The 12619-nt window shown below is 44.8% G+C and overlaps 1 protein-coding gene across 4 annotated transcripts in view; it reads left to right on the forward strand.

Annotated features, from left to right (window-relative positions):
- The window catches only part of RIPOR1 (RHO family interacting cell polarization regulator 1), a 1579345-nt gene that overhangs the window by 773849 nt on the left and 792877 nt on the right, over positions 1-12619 (forward strand). For all 4 annotated transcript variants that reach the window (XM_085639402.1, XM_085639400.1, XM_085639399.1 and 1 more), the window contains exon 11: positions 2761-2909. In XM_085639402.1, coding sequence (XP_085495528.1) covers positions 2761-2909 — 149 coding nt within the window. The remainder of the gene's footprint in view (positions 1-2760; positions 2910-12619) is intronic.

Here is a 12619-nt window from a genome sequence, read left to right on the forward strand (position 1 = left end):
CCTCCAAAATCATATTTTTTTTTACAATCAATACAAGGATTCCTAAATTTCGCCAGGACATACATTTTAGATTATGCACAAAGGGTAAAACCTTTCTATAACTTAATAAAACCTGACTTTTCAGCCAGAGATTGGACACAAGAACCTACTAATATTCTTCGTTTACTCCAGAAGACATGATTGCTTCCAAACACTTACAAAAACGCGTAAACGTATGCCACTTGGTGATACGAATAATTGCGGGTCAATGCGGGTCTACTTATTCGACTTTCAATGAAGGCGAAACTGTACGAATCGCATACAAATCACACCTGTACACAAATGCAGAAATGCGTTTCACTTCAACAGAAAAAATACTGACAGCCGTACAGACTGCCGTAGCAAGAGAAAGAGCACTGGCTCAGGTAAAACTCATTATTGTCGTAACTCCGGTACTGGCTTTAGAAGCTGTTACAAAGGCCAGCATCCCAAATGCGAAAGCGTTACATCCAAGATGGATACAATGGGCTAATTATCTTACTGCAACAGATGTTGAATACAGATTTGATCCAAGTTTAAAAACTCAAGCATTCCTGCAATATGAACAAGAATTCCTCTACCAAATGAAATCTTGCCTCTAGATCAGTATGAATATATTATTTACACCGATGGATCTGCGCAACCGGCTATAGGAAGTAAGCAGCAATATTTTTCGGCGTGTCCTATCGTTAAAGGTCGCATGCGTGATGGCAAGTTCCATCCTAGTTTCACAGAGACACAATCTCTAGGAGACTGCACAGCTCAGTTGGCAGAATTAAAAGCACTGATACTGGCACTTGTAAATACGGATCGCAAATTCCCCACACTAATTGTGTGTGATTCTTTTTACTGTGTACAGTTGTACAATGAGTACTTACAGCATTGGAAACAAAACGGGTTAAAAGATGCAAAAGGTGGCACAATTAAACATAAAATGCTATGGGAACAGGTAGCAGAGTTGAAAACCGAGCTACCGAGGACTCGCGTGATTCATACACTGAGTCATCAACGTGATGGCGTTCACGTTGCAGGGAATTCATTGGCTGATGAAGCCGCAAAGGGGGCTGTTTGCACGGCTTCTGTAGCTGCGCTGACTCGTTCAAAAACGAGAATAGACGGAGATATAATGGTAGCTGTCATCGCTTCACGCAAAGGCAGCACAGCAGTACATAAAACATTTCCACTTAAATACTCCTACAAGTTAGATGCACAAAACATTCCATATGCTCAGATTCCTGGAGTGGGGGATAGAGTAATACATATATGGATCGTAGGCCAGGTCTTATACTAGCTGCACACAAGGGTTTGGGCTCTGCGCACACAGGCGTAACAGCAACTATTTCTTTACTGAAACAGAGCTATTGGTGGCCAGGGTTATCTAAGAAAACTATGGACTATGTCTTGAAATGCGACATCAGCCAGCAGATGAAAGGCTCCACTATTACACGCCCGGCACAGACGTCATTACTGAAATCAGACAAACCTCTCACATGTGTGTACTTGGACCACTGCGGCCCCTTACAAACAGACGGGGCTTACAGATATATCATGGTTGCAGTGGATTCCTGCTCAAGATTCCTATGGGTATGGCCTCAGCGTTCTGCTGACGCTCGAACTGTTATAAAAGATTTACGAGTCTTTATCGGTACATACGCAGTTAGCATGTTACACTCTGAGAGCGGCCTTGGGTTTAGCTCTCGGGTTTACAAAGAGGCCATGGAAGGAATGATAGTGCAAATTAAGATAAAACTATACATACTGCCAAATTACTATAATTGCACTGGTGATTGTGAAGACTTGCTTTGCTTTGGCCTGAAAGTCAGGTCCTGACCCATGATAACACAAGTGCCACAGGACTTTTGTAATCTTATATAATGATGGCTAAAGGCAGCCTCATAGTGAAAAAGGGAAGACAAGAGAGGGATGAACATGTATATGTAGAATTTCCTTTGCCAAAACCTAGCCACCAGCTAGCTGAGCGCTGTACTGGGTGAAAGAAAAGTATAAAGTCAATGAGTGGTAGGAGAGATCGCTGGTTTATAGACTATTGATGCATTGTGATGTAGTGCTCTTTAATTCTTTCAAGAATTGGAGCAGATTTGGGTGATCCGGATGGATGTGGTAATGTTGTTCTAAATCCTGGGTATAAAGATGTAAAAAGCATGCAGCCTTTTTTTTTTTCACTTCTTTGTCTAAAGTCTCATGGTGTACTGGCTGCATGTGTATCGAGAACCACTAGAGATGGTGAGCCTGTCATCAAAAACATTTGGGAAGTAGCTCTGTAGACAATAGATTGGATACTCCTCCTCTGTGATCTGATGTACTATTTAGGTATAAATGCTGAGAAATATGTATTACAAACTGCTTGCATTTCACCATCACTAATGTATGTTTGATAGATAATCAACTCTGCCACATTGGAATTGTTATACATGGTATGGATATTGTTATGAGGAACAAGAGATGTTCTCAATCACATACTCTCTCTCTGTGGATTTATGAATTTCTAGGGATAGAGGTTTATAGTTGTTGGGTACATTATATTTCTTTCTTGCAAGGGAATAAATAGAAACAAAAGGAGAGTGGGGAGCATTCAAGCAGGAGGAAACGGGGCAAAGCGAGTAATGAAAAGCAGTATTTTAATGTTTCTGTGTGTTCCTCACTGTGAGTTATGTTTAAAACTAATAAAAAGTTATTTTAAAAAAGCATTGAATGCCCCTTTTCATGCTTCCTCTACTGCAGGTAACCGAGCTAAAGAGTCTTGCAAGTCATGTGTTGGTTGGAAATGTCGCCTGTGAAACCAAGGATCTCTTTGCTGCACTCCCTCAGGTGGTTGCTGTGGACATCAATGACCTTGGGACCATCAAGCTTAGCCTTGAGGTGAACTGGAAGTAAGTGACACCTGTTGTGCAGCACAGTGGGTGTGGAGGTGGGGCTAAACCTGAAATGACCCTCCTGCAGTAGATTCCGTGCTTTTAATAGGGACCCTATGTGTAGCCTCCACTTAAAAGAAGGCTTACCGGACGTCCTAGTGATCAAAGAATTAATAAATGTCTGAATCATCAATCTCCAAAGCACCTGGAAACAGAAAAACAAGCACTCTCTTTTGACCAGGGTTTAGATTTTACATCAAGACCCTGATTTAGAGTTGGTGGGTAATGGAAAATACCCCTGAATTTGGAGAAAGTGCTACATCTGGAGCAGAATCCATCTGTGTAATTTTTTCTGAAATTAGGACTTCTCAAGAAAACAGGATTTTTTGTTGCCACCATACTCTAAATCAAGCTCCTCACTTGTTTTACAGCAGCCACCCCCTCCCAACTAAAGTCTTGTGCACAATACAAAAGTGGAAAGTGTAATTAAAAGGTTAGTAGGTAACCTCATTCTGAAATCAGGAATGAATATCTGACATAGAGTCTGTAGCAAAGTCCAGTTAAGTAAGCAACGTTGAAATACAAGTACCTGACAATTGGAGAGTGTGTACAACAGTTACAAAGTCATTACTGCCATAGGTAACAACTAGAAACCATACATAGTTTGTTTGATTCATTGTTGGGCACATTGGCTTGTGGATACAAGATACAATAAGCTTATACATGGAGTGATCGTAGCCAATATAATTTCTGTCAAAGCTCATATACAGACTTGAAGGTAGATGTGAAAACCTATAAGACGCCCTTGCATTATGTTAGTACTTAAATCTGCACCTTATCATTATTTAATTATTTATTTAATATTTTATATCATAATCAACATTCTACAACTTTTAGTATCAATCTAAAACAGAGTTTATTAAGATTAGCACATCAATATGATCATTGGAGTATCTTCTCCATGCTTCATTACACTGTGAACAATCTGGAAGATCCTGCCTTTTATACCAACGAAAATATGCTCCAATGTAATATCTGCATTGCTTCTTTTGTGGCAAGACTATTGTTATAGCCTGTTTGTAGATCTCCAAGGATCCTTCTAGCTAAATTACGTCTTATTCAAAAACTGGACGTCCACATCACCTGCTAATTTCTTAAATTTTAGCACATCATAGAGGCATAGCACTCCTTCCATTGCCTGCATTTGAGCTATGAGTACAGTTTAAGGTCTTCTGCATTGCCCAACAGGCTTTTACCACCTTGAAAAATCTGTTTCTAGAAACCACTTGGTTCCTTACACTCCTACCTGCACCTTGCACTCTGCTTACCTCGAGTTATTCTCGGTATCGTGTGCAAATAAGGCACTACTTAGGACCACACTTTTCATCGCCTGATTCCAAAATTGCGCACTGCAACCCCATTGAGTATAAGGACTCTAAGCAACCATGTAGCCTTAACACATGCACCAAAAACCTTTTGTTTTTGTTACATTGCTTTTGCTGCCCCAAAGTTTTTTTATTTTAGCTCCCTAGTACTGGAAACCTCTGGGTGTCAGTTGCTCTTTACAAATAAATTAAATAAGTAAACAGTTTCTCAAGCACAATTCGCATCACAGTTTAACACTTTTTTGGCAATATATCCGTGTATCGTTCCTTTCCTTATGCATTCTCAATGACATGCAACCCCCACCATTCTCCCAATGCAACCATAAATGTGCCCTTGACAGGCCCAGACATTTCCCCATTCTACCTTTCCATCCTCGCCTGTCCCTTTCTCTTGATTAAGTTCTCTCAACGGACCCACTGCTCAGGGTGGTCTGGCATCTAAATGTGTTTACTATATCCTCTGTGTCATTGCCTTGTAATCCACCAATTCTTCTGTCAGTTCATAGGCATAGGTTGTATCTGCCCTTTCTCAAGTTAATACCCACTCAGCCAAATCATACGCCTAGATTGTTATCTGCCGTGCCTATGGGCATAATCAGTAGATTTGTATTTGTATCCAAATGAGGACAGCACCTAGGGTGCCACAATTATATAACTTATTTTCCCTTCTGTCAATATTTAGGCATGTCCATTAGATTGTAAATATGGATGTTCCTCTCATTATGGAGTGCATTATTGTCTACAATCTGGTCCAAAAGCCCTTTGTTATTGGACAAGACCAGGTCATATGAACAAAATCCACATCTGTAGTTTTAAGTCTTGTGCATGCCATGGGTTTGTCAGGGTAGAAGCAACCTAGTTTTAATGGAGAGAAATATGTCCCATGGAGATACTTAAACTGCTGTAACTTAAACCTGATATTACTCAAGATTTTCTTGACTTGCAAGCATGGCATTCTCCATTCCGTGTCTGTGATCGCTTTGGTGCAATATTCCTCCCATCTGATAGAGACTTCTAGCTGCAGATTACTTACCTTAGAATTATACCCAGGTGTGAGACTGGATCCCAAACTTTTTTGTGAGCAGTACTCCTGCATGGCAGTAGGTGGCGTCATTCGGCTTCACGTGCCGTCGCTGACGTCATCCGTGCCAGTAATGACGTTCACAGCGCCTACATAGGCTCCACCCAGGAGTGCTGATATTTTCTTTCCACACCAGCCAGCACAGATCTGGGAAGAGCTACCCCATTGTCACTTTTTGGACGATTTGTTGAAATCTTTTTTGAGGTTTACCTCGTGGTGTGGCAGAAGTCTTATTAAAGAAGACTGGCTTCAAGCCCTGCGGCGCCTGTCACCAACAGATGTTGGTGATAGACCTGCACCTTGTATGCCTCTGGTACCTTGAGCAAGACCACGACCCGAAGGCCTGCTCCAACTGCCGTGCCATGCAGCCAAAGGCCTTGAGGGAGCGATCCCTCAAGCTTATGGCAGCTCGACATGTGACACCACAGCAATCGAGGTTCCTTTCAAGAGAAAGGTCCCGGGAACGGTCGTGAAGCCCGAGGTTGTTGTCACACTCCAAGTCATTAAGCCATTTGGGTAAGTCGAAGTCTCACAAGAAGAAAAGGAAGTCACAGCAAGGAAGCGTTGCCACTTGAGGCCTAGCTCCGCAGGAGAGCCCGTGCCTGGCTTGGCTCTGCTCCTCCCTGACTTTCCGGTAGCCTGAGCGATCCCCACCCAATTGAAAGAATTTTATGAGGTCATGCTCCTCATATCTGGGTGGCCAGTTCCCTCCAGCATGCCTTCGGACCACGTGGGTTTGGGAGGGGCCCCTACTGGAGCCACTCTAGCGGCTACTGCGCCATTCGGGCCACAAGGATTCACAATTGGTACCAGTTGGTGCTGGACACCAATCCCAAGCCTGGCACCTCTGGTGGCACCATCCCCATCCTCATCCCTGCCTCCGAAATAGAGTCAGAGGGGAGACGTCCGATGCCGGCACCGACTGGAGCCATGCCTGGGAAGGGTTGCTGGACACTGAGGAATACCAGCCTTGTGAAGAATAAAAGGACTGGTGTGAGGATCTGGGTGACACCAGTGGACTGGATACTTGTTAACCCAACATCTGAAAGAGACTATTAGTTATGGATTCCTCACCTTAGAATTACCCCCAGGCGTCAGACTGGATCCGGAGAATTTTTTCTTCAGCAGTACCTCTGCGCACTGATAAATGGCGTCTATCAACTCTGCATTCATCGTTGGCGTCATGGTCGCCAGAATGACATTGCGGTATCTACTTAGACGCCGCCCTCGCTGGCTGACGTCAGTTCTTTCTTTTTCCGCGCCAGCCAGCTCAGATCCCGAGAGAGCGGTACCTCGAGTCACTTTTTGACTCCATTTTTGCAGCTTTTGTCAACATATTTTTTGAGTCATTTGACTCCTGGTGCATGAAGGGATGTCACGTCAGACCGGCTTCAAGGCTTGCAATGCCTGTCGCAAATTGATGTTGGTCATGGACCCTCACCTCGTGTGCCTTTGGTGCCTGGAGCGCGACCACATCCTGAAGTCATGCTCCGACTGCTGGGCCATGAACCTAAAGTCTTTGCAGGAGCAGTCCCGAAAGCTTCTCGAGGCCCAGCAGTCTGCTCTGCGTCGTTCCAGGTCCCAGTCGGGAGGGAGGCTGCAGGACCGGTCGCCGAGCCACCACCGCCACTCGTCATTGAAGTCTTCGTCTTCATCTTGTGGGACGGCCACATGGGAGAGGTGGAGATAAGGGGCCTCTGGTCTCCTGCGGAGGCCGGGCTCCATATCAACCATCTGGAGCTTCGGGCGATTCGTCTTGCACTAAGCATTCCTTCCCTCTGTCCGGGGAAGAGTGGTGCAGATGTTCACGGACAACACCACCGTCATGTGATACTGCAACAAACACGGCGGGTGGGGTCGTGGACCCTATGTCAAGAGGTTCTCCACCTTTGGACATGGCTGGAACATCAGGGCATATCCCTGGTGATTCAACACCTGGCAGGTTCTCTGAATGCCAGGGTGGACAAACTCAGCAGCAGGTGCATGATGGATCACAAATGGCATCTTCACTCTGAGGTGGTGCAAGGTCTCTTTCAGCAATGGGGAGAGCCTTGGTTAGATCTATTCGCCACCAAAGAGAATGCACAATGTCAGCAGTTCTGAGCGTTGGAATTTCCAAAGCGGCACTCTCTAGGCAACGCGTTTCTTCGCGAGTGGAGTTGCAGCTTTCTATACGCCTTTCCACCTATACCACTTCTGCCCAGAGTGCTGAAGAAGATCACTCACGACTGGGCCCAGGTCCTTCTTGTGGCCCTGATTGGACACGGAGAGTCTGGTATCCTGAGCTATTACACATGGCCATCGATCCTCCGATCCGACTGCCTCTTTGGGAGGATCTTCTGTCGCAGCAGCAGGTCATCCACCCGAACCTGTCCAGCCTCCACCTCCTTGCGTGGACATTGAGCGGCGACAGTTAACAGCTTTCGACCTTCCTCCCAAAGTCTGTAATGTTATCTTGGCAGCCAGGCGTTCCTCCACTAAAATGGTATACGCCTGTAGATGGAACAAATGTATGGCATGGTGCGCAGCAAAGGCTGTGGATCCCCTTTCTGAAGTTCTCCTCTTCATTCTTTCTTTGGCCTAGCAGGGCTCTGCTCTTGGCACTCTCAAAAACTATCTTTCGGCCATTTCGGCCTTCCTTCGGCTGCCTGACCAGTTTTCTCTTTTCAAGTCCCCTATTGTAAATCGCTTCCTTAAGGGCATTACTCATTTGTTTCCTCCAACTCTTTTTGTGATGCCCCAGTGGTACTTGAACCTGGTTCTTACTTATCCGATGTGTGCTCCTTTCGAGCCGCTACACAACTGTCCTCTCAAACTCTTAACCCTTAAAACTACCTTTCTGGCAGGGTGAGTGAGCTACAGGCCCTTTGTTCTAAGCCTCCTTTTCTGGCTGTTCATCCGGACAAGGTTGCCCTTCTTTCCTTCCCGAAGTGGTTACCCCTTTCCATATAGAACAGACCATCACTATGCCCACCTTCTTTCCGCCTCCTCATCCTTCTAAAGAGGAAGAGAAGCTCCACCGTCTGGATCCAAAACGTGTGCTTTTGTTCTACCTGGATCGCACAAAACGATTCCCGGTGGATGACCAGCTCTTTGTCGGTTATGTGGGCGCTAAGAAAGGTCAGGCCGTGCAAAAATTAACCGTCTCCCGATGGGTTGTTCTTTGCATCAAAATCTGTTACTCCTTAGTGAAAAAAAGAACTTCCGGTGTGGTTGCGTGCCCATTCCACCAAGGCAATGGGAGCCACTACTGCTATGGGACTTGGAGTCACCCTTCTTGACATTTGCCAGGCAGCTACGAGGGATTTGCTGCACACGTTTACCAAACACTACTGCCTGGACAGCCTAGTCCGGAGAGACAGCTTCTTCAGCCGTTCAGTTCTCCAGGACTTTTTGGTGTGAACTTGTTATTGCTGGGGTATCTATTCTAAGGTGAGGAATCCATAATTAATTGTCTCTTTCAGATGGACAAGTTACTTACCTTCGGTAACGATATATATCTGCAAGAGACAAAGATTAGTTATGAATTCCTCAACGCCCCACCCAGCCTCCCTGTTCTGCAAACTGACTTCTAGGGTAAGGGACTCCCTTCCCTATCAGGGCCCTAGTTTTCGTGCTCCAGTGGTCAGTGTCTTGCATGGCTCTTCGCTTCTGGCGTTGAATGTCGTGTAAAGAACTGATGTCAGCGCGTGAGGGTGGCGTCTAAGTAGATACCGCGATGTCATTCTGGCTAACACAGCATGCCTTTTGACCCGCTATTCCCACGCCGTGTGGGATACAGTTGTGCAGCTGCTACCAACAGTCCCCGAGGAGGCCCGGGGCTATTGCTTAATTAGAGCCAGTGTTTTCGGCGCTCAGCACCGGCATTTAATCATCAACACATTGCTTTTCATGAGCACCAATTAAGGAGATTTATATCATGGTTACCTGCTCTGAAGTAGGCAGCGCTGGCCGTTACGCCACATACTCTACCCACTTTCGTGGTTAGTAGTTGGTCCTGTTTTAGACAGCCCTAACAGGAGAAATCGACTCCGACACTTTTTTTTATTTTTTATAAATTAACTACTGCCCAGGCCAGGCCGTGCTTTCCCAGGCTGTTGCCGATGGGAGGGATGCAGCTAAGTTCACAATCTGCTGTGGACTTTACATCACAGGCTCACCAAACAGAGCTGTTACGTCGACAGTGGGCCTGTGACGCCACACCTGCTTGAGGACACCTGTGTTTTTTGGGGATGTCCAGTCCTCACACATAGTTTCCGCTTTGATGGCTCTGGTCTCTTTGGAGACAAGGTGAATTTGGCGCTGGTGCTCTATAAGAACCACAGGGCTACGGCTAGGTCCTTGAGCCTTTCTATGGCCCCTTGTCACCCTCAATCAGCCTTTTGTTCCTTTTGCGGCCACAGAAGGGGTATACAACCGCGTATTGCCCACCCAGCTACTGCAGCATGCAAGCTTTCCAGCCTCTGCATGGTCACAGACGCAGTTACTACCAGCCCCGTGGGACGGGTGGCCAGTGGTTAGGTCAGTCTACCAACGCCACAGCAGCCGCAGCCTCCAAACCCTCCTAGCCTGCCTGCTACCATCATGAGCACCCAGTGGGAAACCGGGTTCGCCATCACCTGCCCTCTGGTAGTCCATAACATTGAACAGGATTGTTTTTCAAATTTTCTGGAGGAGCTACTCCCTCCCGTTCGAGACTACCCCTCTCTCCATGCCACCTACTTACGACTGGCGTACGGAGGACCACCTTTCTCTCCTCAGCCCGGAAGTGATGGCTCTTTGAGCCAAAGCAGCCATAGAGAGAGTGCTGATGCTAAAACTAGGTTGTGGTTTTTATTTCCCTCTACTTTCTGGTGTCTAAGAAGGACGGAGTTCTGCATCCTATGCTCTACCTGCCCTCTCTCAATTTCTTCCTCAAGGAGAAGTTCAATATGCTCACTCTTTTTAAAATATTTTTCTTACCATTTTCTGTATTCAACACATTCCAATGGTATACATACAAATGAAACCAAAGGTACATGTGAGCAAATGTGTACATCATATCTACATCGACACATATTTGTAACCTGTGATATATTAGAGATAGGTATCTGTAAAGTAACAAAGCAGCATCCAATCCATCATACACTTCAGGGTTATGCGGGTCGGGGTTGATCATCTCTGTCTCCCATGACAATACCACAGTATCGCAACCAGGGACCCCATATCTTAGTAAACTTCCTCAGACATCCCCTAGCATTATATGTTACTTTTTCAGCTGCCATTTAGAGGTCCATCCAATTCTTCCACTCTATCAGTACAGGAGGTTCCGGTTCCCTCTCAGTACTTAGCCACATCTCGCTTTGCCACCAAAAGTCCCAAATTAAAGAACAGGAGTTTGGCCCTAGGGATATCTATATCTGTAGGAATACCTAAAAATAGATCCAGTGGTATTGTCCCATCTAATATCTTACTATGTTATCATCATCAATCAACTTTGTTCAGTATATAAACCATAAAAGTGGTGCAATCGAAAAGTTAAAACCAATAAAGAGTATAAACAAAACATTAGATATAAAACATTTTAAAGTACAGAAATCTGCAATATATAACAAACATGTCTTTCCTGTCCAGGCTAAAACCATATCTTATATTATCTAGTTCATTATGCATGAAATATGATTTAGCATTTATACCTTTCCAGACATCTTAGTCTTCCCCCAGTCCATCTTTACTTTTAATCTAGGTATAGTTCTCGGGTGCATCTCCAACGACTGGCTCAGAATGATTTAGCAACTTTGCCCTGATACTCCAGTTCCATTGAAGATATTTCGCTACTGCGCAAACAATTGATTCTTTTGTCTCTGCTCGCAAGAGCCTTCGCGCCACTAGACATTTCCTAGCCCCCAATTGCTTGCAGATAGGGAGAATCTAGGTCATCCTGGGTTTTTTGTATACAGTGCAAAAGAAAAGAAAGTGCTGTAGATTCTCGTCTGGATGCTGGCATGATGGACAAGCCAAGCTATTATCTATCTTAGATTTCCATTTTTCAACAGAAAGACTACAAAAGGAGTGTGCCATGTCAACATCTGATATACAGTTGCCTAGCCAAGGGGGCTGAAATATAGTTTAAAAAAGGTTCACACATACTATGGGATTTTAGATCTAAAAAGACAACTGTTAAAGCTAATTTTCTGTTATTGCTCATCTCAATTGCCCATTTATGAGCCCAAAAAGCTTCTTTGAGTGTGACCTTAGAAGGGATCGGGGGAAAATCATGGTCAGTCCAGAATTGCCCAAAGTCAATTTTTTGAGAGTGTTTCTCTAATCGACCAGATCCAGTGGGTCCCATGGTTCTTGTCTAGTTCGACTATCTCTTCGTAAACATAATATTCCACTAGAGCAGGTGATGACTTGAGCCTTCTCCAAAATAAGACTGGTCTTAGCTGTGCTTTGTGGATAATCTGGTTTACACCCACATTCCAACGTAGGGGCAACAGGGGCGTACTCTTCAGAAGCCCAATCAAAGATCTTATTTATTTATTTATTTATTTAGCAATTTGTATAGCGCCTGGTGACCCGAGGGCATCCCCGCTGAAATTGTTCTCGACTTTCCCCAGAATGGATAATCCTGAAAAACCCCACAGTTCTGCCCCATAGAGGACACTATCCATAGAGGGCAATATCTTAGTAAGTTCTTTTGTTATTACATTCCATTATGTGTGGATGTTGAGGCACTCCCACAGTGTATGTATGTAGGAGGCTGGCTTAAAATATGGCGCACACTTAATTAAGCAAAGCACCTTGCACCAATTCAGACAACCCTTATTTAAGATAGGAAGCTCCCAAAGTAGTAGCTGTGGAGAGCAGCCCTCCAGGCTTATCTTCAAGGAGTGTTAAGCAGCTTGTTTTACTAGTTCTAATCATGTAGTGTTGGTTAAACGAAAAAGAACAACATAGTGTGTATATCAAAATAAGTCTATTACACAACCCTCACTAACACATTGGTATATCTCCTACCCGGAGATATAAACACAAATTTACGATAATACTTCAATTGCAATATGGTAAGTAGGACAAAATACAGTGGTCTCCAGGGGCAGACTAAACAATATAATAAAAAAGTGGAATGTGAACTGTGACCGAAGTCGCGACTTGGACCATGAGACTCAGACGAGGTGGTTACACACAGAACCACCCATGGTAAGTACCTAGGAACCCCACGGAGGCTGTGTACAGAGTGGAAACACAGCCGCGTGTCCAATAGAAGTCAACTGAGAAGT

Source organism: Triturus cristatus, chromosome 12 (assembly GCF_964204655.1).
Source record: "Triturus cristatus chromosome 12, aTriCri1.1, whole genome shotgun sequence".
Classification (NCBI taxonomy): Eukaryota; Metazoa; Chordata; class Amphibia; order Caudata; family Salamandridae; genus Triturus; species Triturus cristatus.